Source organism: Perissodus microlepis, chromosome 22 (assembly GCF_051167445.1).
Source record: "Perissodus microlepis isolate ML-2025 ecotype Zambia chromosome 22, ASM5116744v1, whole genome shotgun sequence".
Lineage (NCBI taxonomy): Eukaryota > Metazoa > Chordata > Actinopteri > Cichliformes > Cichlidae > Perissodus > Perissodus microlepis.
Window position 1 is genome coordinate 25,452,971 of NC_140481.1, and position 16,188 is coordinate 25,469,158.

A 16,188-nucleotide genomic window follows, 5' to 3' on the forward strand; every position below is an offset into this window, starting at 1 on the left:
CACACCATTGCACTATTTTTGGTCATGCCACAGTCCCCAGCCATGATGTTCCTTATGTATGGCTGTAGCGTAGGTTAAACTACTTTACATATTAGTAAATGAGGGTTAGTCCTTAATGATTTTTAAAATTTGAATGCAGTCAAATACATCAATCTATGTACTAATGAGCAGTTCAAATTAATTGAGTAAACTACATTAATATTACATTTTATTTAGAGGTGTCAGTAATTGTGTAGTTTCTGTAAGTATTTATAAAGTGTCTCCCAAATGCAGCCAAGAAATGCAAACTTTCTTTTCCCGAATTGAGAGAGTGCAACCATTGCAGACCTCAGTGTCTAAAATTCATGCCCCGTTCAAGTTATTCATGTCAGCTCATACAGTAAGTGTTCTGACTGACTGGATGGTACTTAGTAGCATTCCCAAATTGCAGATTACTGAAAAATCAAAAGAAAAAACAAAGAAGAAGAATCTGATAAGGTGTTTGGGCACCAGATATAACCATTAAAAATTTTTCCTTTAATTTGTCACCTGTCTATGAGTTTGGTAGCTGTTCTTTGGCCCCAGACAAGTCTAATCAAGCTTCTAGTGACACTCTAGGCCAGAGTGATGTGAAAAATGTTCATCTAGAGCCATCAGCTGTGCACACGTCAGCTGATATAGTGTGATTATTCTCTCTAAGTCTCATTTAACAGTGTCTGACATTCTGGTGTTTTGGCTCCCTCTGCTCATCCTTCAGGATGATGACGGCCTGGATAAAAAGTGCTGTGTGACTTCTCACAATTTGAAATGAGGACACGGTGCCCCTCTAAGAGGTCTCTGAGGAAGCGAGAAAAGTCTGGACCGAAAGCATTTACACGCTAAAGGTCATAAAAACAAAACCAGAAAAAAGTTATATCAGGATATTAAACTGTTTAGGTTTGGTCTGTTGCCATGTGTGTAATTTGTTTCCCCTGACAGTGAACGAGGTGTGGTGGTGAACAGATCAACCACAAGCATTTACACTGAAGCTGAGCGGGAACGTGGAGGTAGAAATGAGTCATGGTCTTTTTGCCCCTTTTATGTTTTATTGTAACATCCTCTCTTAGCCACAAGCTTATAAATTCAACACGCCAAACTGTTAGTATCAGTATTGTTGTATGAAATTTATACCGTTGTTTTAACTTGCACATGTTAAATCCTGTCAGTATTCACCTTAATTTATCTTTTATTTTTTTTATCCCTTCATAGCTGGCTAAACAAAGTAAAACCCAGCTGTTTTCCTTCACATACCATCCAGTACACGTGAAGTATAACCTTCTGCATCTCTACCATCCAGCTGCTTCCACCCTCCTCCTCCCCTCCCTTCCTCCTCTCTAACTGTATCTCAGGCCTTACCTCAGCTTCAGATTTTCCATAAACTGCTCCATCGTGACCTCGTCCAGGAGTACAAAGTCTGACTTCCCAAACTCCAGGCCTTCCAGCTCCGCCATCCCTGTTTGAACTCGCTAGACACAAAAAAATAAAAGACAGACCAAACCCGGGGGAACAGAAAGCACCTCAAGGAAGAAGAAAGAGAAGTATGCTCGACTTCTGGGACCCGGTAGTGTGTAGAGAGTGCGCTGTAGGCGTGGCGTGATCTTTGGTTGGGTCTTGAGGCTGTGTTCAGTCAAGTCACTGCTGTGGTAACATGCTACAGCACGTCATGCTGTCAGTCACTCGCCTGTGCCCTCACACGGACCTATATAAATAGGAGGAGGCTATCTTTAAAAGCTCAAACCGCTTCTGCATCCTCCTCCGGCTCTGTCTTCCTGCCACAAGTCGTCCAAATTTCTTAGCTGTCACTAAACAGTGCTTAACGCGCTTGCCTTTCAGCCTTGTCTTTTTGTGTGTCTGTGTGTGTCTGTGTGTGTATGTGTGTAGATGTGCGCTTATTTTTACTTATATCTTTACTTTCCAGGAACAGAAACTCACATTTGAGAAGCTGCCAGACAAGAGCAGTTAACCTTACTAATTTGGGGGTAGAGAAATGGTCTTTATCTCGTGGCATTTCCTTGCTTAGTTCTGCATCAGCAATGCATCATGTTCCTCAGAGATTTCTCTCAAACCAGTTTCCAGTTTGTAGATGGTGAAGATAAGGTTTTCCAGCAGCATGTTAGTATGTACGTATGGGTGATTTAGTTCAGAGCATACAGGAATGTTGACAAAGACAGATTTCCAAACCCATTTTGACTAAACATTGCCTCATTTTTGGCTTTTAGTCAAAGATCATGAAGCAATGAATAAGTAAGAGCTAAATTTAGATAAAAGGTTGACAATCAAAAAAAGAATTATCGAGACTTATCCACTATCAACATACGGTAAGCAGCTATTAACTTCAAGATCACTCACGATCTCAAATCTAGGAAACGTTCCCATCTCACACACTTAGAATCATCAATTTTTTTTCTACAATAACTTAAGCCACGCAAAATTTAATCTTCATACTGTGAAAATTTCAGGCTCTTGTAGTGCGTACACTGGGGTGGGGTTGGCACTCTTTACATTGCCTGATCCGTTTCATTCTCTCAACTGCAAAAGGTGTTAAATCTCTGTGAAAAACTGCAACCTAATTAATTTTACAGCCTTTTCAAGAGTCAGAACCTCAAGCTAAAATCACTTTGACACTCACTCAACTTTAAGCATTAGTGTCACGGGGCTTATTACTGCACCAGTTTCAAATCTAATAACAAAAACAAGCATTAGTATTCTGGATCGTTTCCCTGTTTTATTGTCTGTTTGTCTCTAAATGGGGCTGTAATTCACAAAAAGAGCATCAGTTCTTGTTAAATAGGACTTGAAAGTAGAGATTGAGGACAGTAACTAATCAGGAAAGTGTTTATTGGGGTCTGAAATCAAGTGAGCAGTTAGGTCAATTTTCCACAGAAATCAATACAGTGGAGTTCCCTTTTGAAACTAAAACATTGCCCCCTGCTGGTGATCAGTAATAATGCAGGTATTTCAGACGCTTCCACATTAGCTTCGCTTTATAAACGTGGCAGTCTCATTTATATATATATATATATATATGTATATTCAACCTTTTCTGAGTGGTTAATGATGAATTTGGCTTTCAGTTGACTTTGACTAATTATATCTTCAGCCTTTATTAGGAGCATCTTCAGAAAAAATGGTGATGTGTAGAAAATGACGAAAAAACATCACTTCCTCTAAATGTGTCTAAGTATAGAGTAAGACCAAAGACTTGATGAACAGATGTCTAAAAATGTATTTATTCTCAAACCTTGAAGCCCATTTAGCCCATTTGGATGAACTTATACATTCAGATGATTACATCTGGATTCCTCTCAGCACCGAGTCAGTGAGTCTAAACTCAATCTGCATTTCCAACATGCTCCTGCAGTTCTCACTTATCTTTCCAAGCACAGACAAGTGACACAGCATGACTCAGTTGGACTGTTTTTGCCATGATGAGCCAAATCCATGCCTGTATTGTCTCTTTGATAAATGGAGTCTGTGATAAGGATAAGAAGCTGCTCTTTATGAAAAACCATAAACGTTTTGCTCTAATATAGTGTGGAAGTGCTTTTAAATCTGCATTTTTTTCCAGTGACCAACAAGCGGCAACTCCTCTGGGCGAAGAAGCCTGGTTTTATATTGTCCTTTAAATGTGCTTAAGGACATTCACGGAAAGGATGTCTCATTTTGTTAAATGCCTGTTGCCTCAATTTCCTGTCCCCCCTTGCCTCCTCTTCTTGTATCTCTTGTGGAAGAGATTAAAATGTGAGGAGAGGAAGTAAGAACGTGCACACTGGGAAATGGACATATTTTGGCAATCCCCACTTACCCAACCAATTATCCAAGAAGAATTATACACATGATCTCGGTTAACTAAACTTTCCTGTCTATTTACAAGAAAAGGGAACTTTTGAACCCTGATCAGTGTGTTAACAACTACTTGTACTTCTAAATGATAGAAACCATATTTGGGAAAAATGTTTTTAGGGTGCGGGCTTTATGCCGTATCCTGAAGTCAGACCACAGTCAGTCACACCATGAATCAAGTAATTGGTAAATCCACACACTCACTGGCTAATGACTTGTGATTGGTCACCATGTCCTGAATAATTGTTCTTTTTTACTCTAATACTCTGGCTATGACACAAAATCTCTAACCTGTGTCTTTGTTTCTGTCTATAAAGTACTTTTACTTTCTATAAAGTGCTCAAGTAGAGTAGAAAAGCACTATATAAGAGTCAGTCAATTCACCAAACTGGATCTGAAAACTCCTCCTATGCCTTCAGCACAAACTCAGTGCGCAGGTACATCTTAGCCTCTTAAGGTTCTTATCTATTTCACATATAATGATGACATCATGCTATGAACACTTAGCAACAACCTAAAAAGTCTTAATGCACCGGAAACAAAAAAACAAAAAAACAAAAAACAAAACATTATATCATTTTTATTTGATGACAGTAACATCTAATTTATATCCACAAGTGCTGAATTATGCATTGTATATTATGACACCATTACACTTCCTGGCAGCCACCTAGCAACAGGCTAAAAAATACCTGGGTTTTTTTTCTATTTTAATTTCTTGTCAGTAGCTCAACAATAACTATCTAATTTACACACATAAACAAAAGTTTAATTATAACTGTATAGCAACCACCTAGCAAAACACTAGCACTGACTATTTTTAGCATTTAAACAACATCTACAGCCCCTGTGACTTTGTAAGCTTTCCAGCATCACAAACAGGCCAAAAACACTGTAGCTCTTTAAGCACTAGTGACCATAATTCACTTAATTTCCCTAATTAATTCAGCAGAAAATTCATCAAAAAAGTGTACTGTGGTCACAGATTAAGGAAGTTGAGGGTTGTTTTCCCATAGACTGTGCAACTGGAAATCTTTTTGCATCTAGAATTGTCGCCCCCTGGTGGTCAATAAAAAGAATGCATTTTTCACGTTCTCCTATACTTTTCAGACACTGAAGCTGTTGTCTGTGGTTTTCATATTTAATGCTAAGAATCAACTTGCTTAACCTTTAAGTCAGCATGAATGGGGGAGTCTTTATGATAAAAAATGCCCACAAAAGTCATTTGATGAAGTCTGTGAAACAGCTGAAAGCTTCAGTAAAGCACTAACTCGAGGTTGAGATGGGATTGGTGTAATGTGGCTACTCTAATCCTTGAAGTAAAAGTGGTTATCTTTACGTTTTCTGTCTTGATGAATAAAAAATATGTCAGTATTTGATTTCATGTTCAGTGTGTGACTGAACCTAGCAACAGACCGATAACAAAACAGGGAAACCACAACATTAGGCTGCGTGGAGACATTTCTCACCGTACTAATGTGTTTTCATTATTACGTAAAAAAAACAGCCTTTGAATCATAACCATAGTCATCAGTGTGTGGTCTTTATGATTTACACTTGATACATACACTTACTGGAAAATAGACGTGTAAAGGGACTTTTTGACTGAAAAACAAAACGCCTACCTACTGCAGGGCGTTCATCTACCTCTTGACATCCTCTAGTCTCCTTTAAGTGTCCAATCTTAAATTTATTACCACAAAATGGCAGCAAAATCCACTCAAACACTCAGCTGGTCTTTCAGTTACTACAGTGAGCCTGTTAGATCCTCATCAATACTTCCTCTCTCAGGTCAGATCAACGTCAGAGACTTTTTCACTTCCTGCTCTGGCTTCCCCTCATCTTTTTCTGACTCCATTGGTGTTACAGGGAAAATGTGATAACACAGAGCACACAGTCACTAAAAGATCCAGAAGAAAAACACAGGTGTACCACATTTCATAAACATCACGTAGCCTTAAAATGTGCACAGTGCTTGTTTTTTATTCACTGGTTTATACATTCTCATAATTTCCATTTCAGTGAGCCATTATGATCCAGAGCAAATACTGATGTGTGAAAATATTAAACAATGGTGGTGCAACCATCAAAAATAACGATTAAGAGATGTCAGTCAACTGAGTTGACAATAAAAACGTTTCATTAACTATTAAATACAGAGTCATGGTATTTTCAGTTAGTCTCATTGTCCTCCCTGTCCTTATCATCCCCCTCTGTCACACCGACCCTCTGCATGTCCTCCATCACGACATCCTGGTCTTCCTCTTTTACCCCTTCATATTAAGCATGTCCAGTATATCCATTATCCCTCCTCTGCACATGTCAGTGTCCTGCCTCTTTAATGTTAATCCTTTTTACGTAAAGCTTATTTTTAGTGTTTAAAATGTTTTAAAAAATCTACTTTTGAAGAGTGTTGTGTCAGAACCAAAATCAGAATATTGCACCACAAAACGGAAATAAGTCAATGTTTACACTTAAAGTATTAAAAAAAGTTAAAGGTAAACAACGGAGATAAACTGGTACATCTACACAGCTGATATTATAAAGATAGGCGTACTGGTAGTGGTGTATCTGCCAGCATTGATAGGTTTAAGGCACAAACCTTCATTCTTCAAGCAGTCTGGACTTTATCCAAATGAACCTCTGGAAAATCTCCCAAAGTCTGAACAGCATAAATGACCAACTTCATTCAAGGGTCACCAGAGGATAATTAGATCTGACCCGGCCATCGGCCTGACCTTCGACTGACAGATTACACCATCATCTAACAAGTCTGAGTGTAAAAAAAAAGCAGCAATAAAACAATTCAATCATCAACAGAAAATGAACAGAAACCGTCCTTTGGTTTAAGCTCCTTAAACATGAAAACAGCTTTTTTTCTTGTTTGAACAGAACATTGATTCACATTTCTTTGGATTTTGAAAGTTTGCTCACAACACTACACACACTATTTATTCATTTAGTTAATTTTAAGTAACAGTGAGGTTTGAAACTCCCCAGATAATAACAAAAAAGGTGGGATGGAGCTGTTTCGTTAAAATGAATAATCACTGGGTGGCTCCATCCACTACATATTGACCAGCAGACTCAGAAAAGGGGAAGAAGGCAGGGCTCACCTTTACCTCCTCTGTTGTTGTATGTAATTATTAAACAGGAAACTGATGTGTGTTTTTTTAGTGGTGGGGAGGTCCACAGTCTCATGCTTTATGCAGACATTTTATTACTTCTGGTTTCAGATGCTTTTAGACGTTTGAATGATGAGCTCTGTTTCAGTATTGTTAGTTTAACAGAGCCAAGTCAGACACACTGGTGGCATCTGCAAAAATAAAATAAAACCTTCTGTCTCTTTTCAGAAGAACAATCAGACATTTTGAAAAAATATGTAGATTAATTTTAAATCTTTTGTTTTTTTTAAATGTCAAATTATTCTTTGCAGAAACAGCACCAGGCTAGGACATATTCTACCCACAAAACACGTGTTTTGTCTGGATTAAATAAACAACAAACAGGTTTATTGTCATTCTCCAGTCGTTATGCTAAGCTAAGCTAACCACTGATCCAGGCTGCATTTCCTTAAAAGGCAAATGCATATTCCTTTCAAGCTTGAGCCCTGGTTTCAGTATTAGTGGTGTAACACCACACAGGTACTCAGTAAGAAAAAAAACATGCATTTATACCCTTTTAAATACTCACACACAAGAAGAGCAACGGTGCTCTGTTTTGTGTCAAGAGAGATTCTCTCTCATTTCTTTTTTAAATTTCTATTTATCTTTTTAAATGTGTTCTTTATCTCATTGGATTTAAATGTTAAAAGGTTTTTTAACTTGGATGACTTCTGAGGTGGAGGTTTACTTTCTCTCTCTTTCGGGTTGCCATTGACCCTCTTTGCATCTTTATTTACACGGGACAGAGACCGGGCTCTTGGCCGACTTTGGAAAGCATCAACTTCCCGCCCAGTTGTGGCATCTTTCTGTTCATCATCCTGGTGCTTGGATGGGGAGTAACCTGTGGCTCCACCGGGTGATGTATCAGGGCTGGCAGCTGTTTCTGTGCTCTTGCGATTAGTCGGTGGAGCGGAGCTGCTCCTTCCTCTGGAGCCTTTAGCTGAGGCTCTCCCCGTGCGTCCGTGCCGGTCACGCCCATCCAGCAACCTCTGCTTTAACTCGAAGCTCTCGTGAGATGAGCCAATAAGATGAAGCCTGTCGCCCATCTCGGACACCAGCACCGAACCGTCAACGTTTCCTTTTTTCTTAATTTTCGTTAAAAGCATTTTGCCATCATCAGACATGTCCTGCAGAGGAACTTCCTGTGTGCGTAGTGTATTGCTAAGAGAAGCCATAAGGCTCTGCACTTTACTCAGTGCTATTTTTGAGTTACTCCCCGTTAAAGTGATGTTGACCATATCACCACAATCCTGTGCTTTCATTTTCACATCATGGCTGATCAGGATGCTGTCCATTTCTTTTTTCCTGAACCGGTCAGCATACTTGAACACATCTGCATCAATGACAAAAGTCTTTTCTCCGTGCCTGAGGGAACCACGCTGGTCTGGGGACGAGCCTGCAGCGTACCCATGAGAGGCTGGACGGCTACGAGAAGGGCCTGGCGCTGATGAGGAGGAGGAGGTGGGGGAAGACAGAGCAGCGTGTGGGGGCTTGTCTCTGTGACTGTAGTTTTTGGGAATGGCTCCAGAGGATGCAGTTGGGGTTGGTGAGGATGAAGAGGATGGCGACATCTTGGTTTGTGATAAGGGAAGCTGTTCTAATTTAGCCTTTACCTCTTTGAGCTTAGAAAAATGACCCTTTACACGCACCTGACCTTCTCCTAGATCATGCATCTCAAAGCCATGCAACCTGAGGATATTCTTCACTTCTCTCTCATCTTGAAACTCTTTCAAATGTAGTGTTGCCTCCACTGGGAAATCCATCTGAGGACAAGGGGGAGGGAGAGAAGGACCAACAGCATAAATACATAAAGGATAAATCTGACCTAATAGAACATAAATAACAGTAAATGTTCAAGTTACCTCAGACATTTTCACGGTTAAACGATACTGCTGATCATCAATCTGCAGCACATCAGTCTGCTAAACTCAGCAGGAACTGTTAAAAAAAGATGTTAAAATTATTTTATAGCCTCAACTTGGGCGTTAAAGTGTCCTGATTCACTGTAATAACATATAATCAAATCCCTTATTCCTCTCACCTAGTGCTGGTAAATAAACCCACTCTGCAAACTAAATTAAATAAAACTGAAGTAAAAACAACAATATTCACTGCACAGCTTGTTTCAGAGGATGAACTGAGGGTCTGCATGAGGGCCCAGGATCAGATAAAGAAATACTATTTTAACCTGTGAATCATGCAAAGCAACTCTATCATAGTCCAAGACAAAAACGGGAGCGCGGAGGCAATTTTACTGTTGTTACATTTCATTCTAATGCCTACAGAGGGCGCTAAAGTACCACAGATTAATGCACCCTGAATGGCTGAAATTATTATTATCCACACAGAAACGTCCAACCCACAGCAAACACCTTCACTTCCACCTGACCCCCTGTTTAAGGCCAGCTGAGCTCCAGGTGGACTCACCCTCTGGTCCTGGACTATGATGACGGCCTGTCCGGGCTGGTGAGAGGGGCACACGTACCTACAGCACCTCCCCTCCTCCGTGCTTAGGTCTGAGGAAATAAACCGATGTTTTTCAGCTGTCCTGTCACCTGGTGAAACACCTGGAACCCCCAACCGCCTAACCAGGCTCCCCTGATTATGCATCTCCAGGAAGGAGCTGGAAACACCTTGAGACTCACTTGTTTTCTACTTTCTGGTGCCAGAGAGACAAAGCACGGGATCTGTCGCGTTTACTTAGTTTAATCGAAAGTGAAAGTAGCGCTTTGAGGTCAGTCATAGACACAAAACATGTGCAGATTAGCATTACTGACCCGCAAAACTGAATAAAAGACGTGCAGGTATGATGTGCAGCCACTGCAAAGCAAAAACTTCATTTTTTAAACCCCTCTAAACTTTTTTTTTTTACGAACACTGCTCCTGCTGATTCATGAGATTACTCCATCATAGTTTCAGTAAAGATACCAGAAACAGACAGACACCGCGGATCTGACGACCCACAACTTACTGTTACTGCTCACTTCTCTGTCTTCATGTCACCGGCTTTGTTTACTCCACAGCCCCATGGAAGTCAGGACGAAATCGAAACTGACACGTCATGTCCGCCACACACTTTTTACACAGAAAACCATGCAAAACATATAATTTATTACCACCAATAATTAAATTATAGCTTAAAAATAAACCAGTTTTAAATGGAAATCTCTTGGGATGCATTAAAATAGGTTCATTTACACTTTAAAAAAGTGTTGGTTCATTTCCACCTCGTTCACGGACTAAAAATGTCTCACTGCTGTGTAAAGGCCGTTAAAAGCCCTTAAACTTGTCATATCAATTTATTAGTGTTAGATAAACAGAGAAACCCAATTAGATCACGGTCACCCTTTAAAGTCAAACAGGTCTTTAACCTTTAGTGCCTAGATGTAGTGCAATGGCGCCCTCACGTGGATATAATGCAGAATTAAAAATTTAGGCAGAATTAGTTGTTTTGGGACAAACCTCCACAGCTGCTAATCCCCCTACACAAAGCATCTACACAAAACATTTTGCAGAGGGCATTAGCAGCCATGACAGTTTGTCTTCAAATAACAACTGTAATCCCCACGTTTTAACTTTTTATCTTGAAATAGTACTTTTTAAAATATTTTTTTTCTTAATGTGTCCCTAATACTCCATCATACCCCTCAGCATCCTACTAGATACACCTCTGGTATCAGTTTAAAAATCCTGTCACCTTGTTAACACATTCACGACTTTATCAGAAAACGTGACCTCTGAGGTCAAGGTCAATGAGATTTGAACTCTACAAGATTTTCAATAGATGTAGCTACGGTATCAAATCAACTCCAATCGTTCTCCAGTTATCGCATTTACAAACTGTCCCCTCACCCAGCACGGTGTTGACAATACCCCACAAGCCATTTATGGCTGGAGGGTATTAAAAAAAAATCTTACTATCTATGGGCAGGACAAACTCTTTCATCAAATATATTAGCGTTCTGAAACTTATTTCTGAAAGGGAGCAGCCAGAAGAAGACAAGCTGGTTACCCATCACAGATTCAATCAGGAGACAGATAAATGTGCATTTAACAAATTCTGTTGAGAGAATTGAGACCTCTGTTTAATAATCTGTATTTCACTGTTTTACATCTTAGTGCAGTTTTGGTTACTGTAATGTTCTGTCTCTGTAATATTTTGTGCTTAAATCCTTTTTTTTGCTGGTTTTTAGTCTGTTTGGGTTTTCTGTCCAAAGCAGGAGCAGGGAACTCCAGGCCTCAAGGTGTCCTGCAGGTTTTAGATGTGTCCTTAATTCAACACAGATCATTTAAATAGTTAACTTACCTCCTCAACCTGTCTTGAAGTGCTCCAGAGGCCTGGTAATGAACTAACCATTTAAGTCAGGTGTGTTGACCCAGGGTGAGATCTAAAACCTGCAGGACACCGGACCTTCAGGCCTGGAGTTCTCCACCCAGCTCTAAGGGGATGGGGTTTTGGGTGGGATAACAGGAGCAGAGAAGCTGCAGAGGCGTGTGAGACTGCAACTCTGCTTCCGGGTCCCAACTCTAGATAGTCACGTTTTGGAGGGTTAATAAATTTGGCCAGATTTCTAGAAATGAGAGCAGAGCAAAATCCAAAGTGGGATGGATGCCGTCTCTCCTAACAAGACCAGGTTTCCTCCAGAAAGTTTCCCAATTATCTATAAAGCCCACATCGGTTTTTTGGACACCACTCAGACAGCCAGCAATTTATGGAGAACAAGCAGCTAAACATGTCACTCCAGGTCTAATGTGTCATTACTGATGATGTGAATTACAATTTTACTGAATTTACATTTAGCCTTAGCCAGCAGTTTTAAATTTTTCCCAACGTCACCTGCTCCAGCTCCTCGAAGGAATGAAATAAATAAAACAAGATCGATTTTCATGATTTTATTTTAATGTTTCTCTAGTATTCATTTCAATTGGTTGAACACTTTCATGTGTTTAAATGTGTAACAGATTATAATCGATTTATCTCTGTGCAAATACATTTTTCTAGTTTCTTTAGTGTCACAGATTCTTTCCGCATTTAACCACAAAATCTGCAAGTCAACTTAACCAACAAGTGCTTCAAATGACAGTCAACCTGTACATTACTAAAGCAGTGCAATAAAAAATATTTTAATATTTATTTCTTTTGCTTGATCAACTGGTTCTCCGGCTCTCTGGATGAAATCTGCAGAGAACAAATTTAAGAAGAAGAAGAAGAAAAAAAGACAGTTTAGTAAAAGGGTTTTAAAAAATAAAAATAAAAATATGTCAGATATTCATGGATTCATTTTCTCACCTGTGAGGCCAGACTCTTAAATCTCTGGTGCTTTGAGCAACAACAACCATCTGCACTGGAGAGCTTTTCTCTGGAAGCACCGCCATGCTAGAAAAGATGAGAAGCACAGGTTTCACTTACAGAACTGTTTATGTGCAAACTGAGAGACATTACCCAACAACCTGACTGAGCAGGACTAAACGTACACACACAAAAGTTCACTAAATAAACATTTGTTTATTTATTTGCGCCTGACGTCTAAATGCTGAAACACAGCGCATTTAACAGAAATATCTTACTGATGTTAAACATGTAATTCTTTTTGTAAACACAGGATTTAGTGGTAGGTAATGGGAGCTGAGTGAGGCCTCTGTGAGAGGACCGTAAAACAATTTGCACTTTGTGTTAGTCCAGAACTGCTGCTATGACACTTATTACAGTTAAGAGATGTCCAGGTGAACGTACCACTTGGTGTCTATTGAGACATCAACAGCAGACACATGCTGTGGTTTCTCCTGTGCAGAAAATAGAAAAACAGGTTCAGTAAAGAAGCTAAAATACAACGCTCGAGTGTTACAACAAGCCTTCAGCTTCAATTTAAACAGAGTAAAATAATGTTAGAAGTTTACCTATAACCCTGCAGCGAATGGTCAAAGCAGGGCCTCAAACAGCCTCACATTACTCTAGCAGACACAACAGGAAAGGACAGAGCCACTGCAGGCTGAGCCTCGCTGGAAAGTCTGCACACCACCTACACATTCACGTCATGCGTGACGGAAGATGGCGATGGAGAGATTACCTTATTTGCAACTCGTGGTCCACGCGGTTGGAACTGAAGATGGCAGCTGCCCATCTTCATGTGCTACTCTTTATGAGTCATTCCTGAAGAAGCCAGCCGCCTGTGTAAACAGAGAAAGATAAATGTGAGGTTTACGTGGTTTGAGATCCATTTCAAATATTAGCATCTGTAAACTTCAGCAAGGAATTTTGCCTGAAATGTTACCTAACTTTACTTTTGACAGTATTTTTGAACTTTTTAGAAATACTGAAGGTTTCAGATTCATCAGGAGCAAAAGTCTCTTTGCAGAAGGTTTAACACACATCTTTTCACACCTTGAAGCTGCTTCTATCTTTTATGCCGTCTGTGTGTGGACATTAGTAATGCACAGAAATAAGGAATGCCTGCTTTGTAACTGATAAATCACTTAAAAGAAAAAAACAAAACAACCTGTCCACTTTGTCAGAGGTTTACCTACAACCCTGCAGCGAGTGGTCACAGCAGGGCCTCAAACAGCCTCACATTTCTCTAGCAGACACAACAGGAAAGGACAGAGCCACCGCAGGCTGAGCCTCGCTGGAAAGGTCTGCAAACCAACTACAAGAGGGAAGATTATGATGAAGAAATTACCATGGTCACATCTCGTGACCCATATGCCATCGATGGCAGCGGCCAGCCTTCGTGCACTGCCCCTGTGGATTAATGCAGAATCCAGACACCTGAATAAACACAAATGTACAGAGACAACTATCTGATACACTGAAAACCAAAATGGCTAAAATCACTCACTTTAAAATCTGTTTTACTTTGTCTGAGGTTTACCTATAACCCTGCCATGATGGGTCACAGCAGGGCCTCAAACAGCCTCACATTTCTCTAGCAGACACAACAGGAAAGGACAGAGCCACCGCAGGCTGAGCCTCGCTGGAAAGGTCTGCGGGATTTTCAGAACACCGTAAAATGTTTTCAGCCTGTGGACCCAAAGTAAGAAACACCGGCTGTTGTTAAACTCAGTCTGCCATGTGTGAGACAGCTAGTTAGAAGAAACGAAAAAGAAACGCGGCGTGTAAAACTTTAAAACGCGACTAATGTAAAAATAAGTAAATTGTAACGTAACCTACCCGCTTCAAAGTCATAACTTGGTGTGTGAAAGCTGAAACACTTCATATTTCAGGTTGGATGGTAGCAGATTAATCAAACGCACCGCCATGTTCGTCCACTGAATTCAACTGGAGACTCTGTGCGGATGTGACGTAGTTTAGCATGTGCACGGGGTTTCCCAGCAGGGGGCAGTAAAACACCAAAGATGGCTACCGAATGTTGGTTTGATTTTTTTTTCCTTTGTAATTTTTTATACATAAATACATAGAAAAATACATACATGCATGAATAAATAAAGCTAAACGGTTAAGAATGTAAAACTATGACAAAATAATAATAGACACAATAAATGAAAGTAAGTTAAAATCTGTTTAAAGGATAGGGGTTTTCTATTGGTTACCAGTTTCAGGGACTTACTCAGGATGTTAAACTTGTTCATCCACTGATTTATACATGATCAGTTTTGAAGTACTTACTTTATGTGTAAGCAAGCCTCCCCAATAACAATAAAGGATTGAAAACACTTTCCACACAGATTGTTGCACTTGTTAGGTGAAAAAAGGAATTTTTAAGCAATCTTTTCAGAATCAGAATCAGCATGCTTTATTAATCCCTAAGGGATATTATGTGGGTTACAGTTATCACATTCTCAAACAAAAGATACATTCCAGTTCTTAAAGCAGAGAAAAAAGCGTGGTGGTGGTGAGGAAAGAAGCTGTAGTTGGTTGGCAGGGTTGGCAGCAGACCACTGAAGACAGATAGGCAACTACTGTCATTTTGATGGGAGTCTGTGACACAGGACCCACACACACACGGGTTATGCTTAGTGTCTTTTTATTTTGAAAATAATCTGCGGTTTTTTGGCACCCGCCTCGGACGCAGCCACTCCGTCTCTCTGCCAGCATCATCTGCTCCAGCTCACTGTGGGCACACAAAAAGACATCTCCCTCATTAACACAGTCCCGTACACCTGTTGCCTCCCCGCCTCCGTGCCGCCCAGAGAGCTCACTGTGTCACCCTTCCTCTGCAGCAGGCCAGCAAACCACACCCCCGCCACAGAGTCATTTGACGATGGCCTTTGGCTCAGGTCACTTTGCTGTTCAGAAATGGATCAATGAACTGATCATCATTGGGACAGTTGACTTTGAGCAGATAATATCTTCAACACATATCCATTTGTTTTGCAGTTTTCAAATAAGGTTATGTTTAAAAACTAGATGCAAAAGCTCTTCATGGTCTCAGTGTCCTTAGTAATGCTGGGTACCACGATTTCTGCAGAACACTAAAGTACTGTGACAGGAATAATTAGACTGATGTTATACTGCAATAGCTTAATGGCAATATGGGTGGTTAAGATTTACATTACCAAATTGTAAGAATGCTTGTAAATTAAAGTATATCAGTAGAATTCACCTAAGGGGGCATATTGGCTTGGGTTGGCCTGGATCTCTGAGGTTCATCCATAATCCTGATGCTGTTGGTTGGTAAGTACGCAAAGGAATTTTAGTGTACAGTCTGTGGAAAAACATCAACAAAACTGAAGTTAAATAGAGAAAAAAAAATTTCTTAAGAAGAATTTACCAAAACCAATACATATTAAGCAAATCATAATATATTAAAAACTTGGGCTTAATAAATCTGTTTTTCTCAAGCCAGAAACACTAAACTACTGTTAATTATTTCTAGAATCACCACATTATGGGATCACACCAAAGCAAATACATGCAGGTTTAAGGAAAGTGCTTTAAAAATATTTCATTTTCCTTGGACTGAGCTGTTGTGCTCTTCTAATAAAAATTTTAATTAGCAGTAGTTTCTCTAATGGATGTTACATAATACTTTACTGAATAGAACCTTACCCATAAAAGAAAAACATTTTGAAAAGTGCTTTTTATCTACCAGCATGGACTATTTCTATGTAGGAGGGCTTTTATAACCCAGTGGACAGCCGTTGGTGGTGGGTGTTGGCAGCTCTGGAGCATCCATGAGGAGATCTCTTGTGGTCGATGACTCAT

The 16,188-nt window shown here is 39.9% G+C and overlaps 2 protein-coding genes, 1 long non-coding RNA gene and 3 other non-coding genes across 14 annotated transcripts in view; all 6 read right to left on the reverse strand.

Moving 5' to 3' along the window:
• Positions 1-5,708, reverse strand: part of myo1g (myosin IG) — a 71,950-nt gene extending 66,242 nt beyond the window's left edge. The window contains exons 1-2 of one of the 2 annotated variants that reach the window (XM_084918710.1): positions 5,487-5,708; positions 1,375-1,484 (exon numbers count right to left, since the gene is read on the reverse strand). In XM_084918710.1, coding sequence (XP_084774836.1) covers positions 1,375-1,469 — 95 coding nt within the window. In that variant the 5' untranslated portion in view covers positions 1,470-1,484; positions 5,487-5,708. Of the gene's footprint in view, positions 1-1,374; positions 2,739-5,486 lie in introns of those variants that run through there. The other variant, XM_084918709.1, reaches the window with a different exon arrangement.
• Positions 5,709-5,818: 110 nt separating this feature from the next.
• Positions 5,819-10,063, reverse strand: rbm43 (RNA binding motif protein 43). 2 transcript variants are annotated; one of them, XM_084918711.1, is made up of 3 exons: positions 9,997-10,063; positions 8,888-8,963; positions 5,819-8,788 (listed from the first exon to the last, which is right to left on the reverse strand). In XM_084918711.1, the coding sequence occupies exons 2-3, from the start codon at positions 8,894-8,896 to the stop codon at positions 7,604-7,606; spliced, it is 1,194 nt and encodes a 397-aa protein (XP_084774837.1). In that variant the 5' UTR covers positions 8,897-8,963; positions 9,997-10,063; the 3' UTR covers positions 5,819-7,603. The 2 variants fall into 2 exon arrangements, with proteins under 2 accessions (XP_084774837.1, XP_084774838.1); XM_084918712.1 differs by having other exon boundaries at positions 9,453-10,047.
• Positions 10,064-11,903: 1,840 nt separating this feature from the next.
• Positions 11,904-14,300, reverse strand: LOC146363278 (uncharacterized). Of its 7 annotated transcripts, none has more exons than XR_014799326.1 (6): positions 14,194-14,300; positions 13,703-13,764; positions 13,094-13,193; positions 12,760-12,809; positions 12,316-12,402; positions 11,904-12,204 (listed from the first exon to the last, which is right to left on the reverse strand). It is a non-coding gene; the product is annotated as an uncharacterized LOC146363278 (long non-coding RNA). The 7 variants fall into 7 exon arrangements; XR_014799325.1 differs by having other exon boundaries at positions 13,703-13,791; XR_014799322.1 differs by having other exon boundaries at positions 13,703-14,043.
• On the reverse strand, positions 12,907-13,040 carry LOC146363279 (small nucleolar RNA SNORA9). The gene has a single exon (XR_014799360.1). It is a non-coding gene; the product is annotated as a small nucleolar RNA SNORA9 (small nucleolar RNA).
• On the reverse strand, positions 13,530-13,664 carry LOC146363280 (small nucleolar RNA SNORA9). The gene has a single exon (XR_014799359.1). It is a non-coding gene; the product is annotated as a small nucleolar RNA SNORA9 (small nucleolar RNA).
• Positions 13,878-14,012, reverse strand: LOC146363281 (small nucleolar RNA SNORA9). The gene has a single exon (XR_014799358.1). It is a non-coding gene; the product is annotated as a small nucleolar RNA SNORA9 (small nucleolar RNA).
• Positions 14,301-16,188: the final 1,888 nt, after the last annotated feature.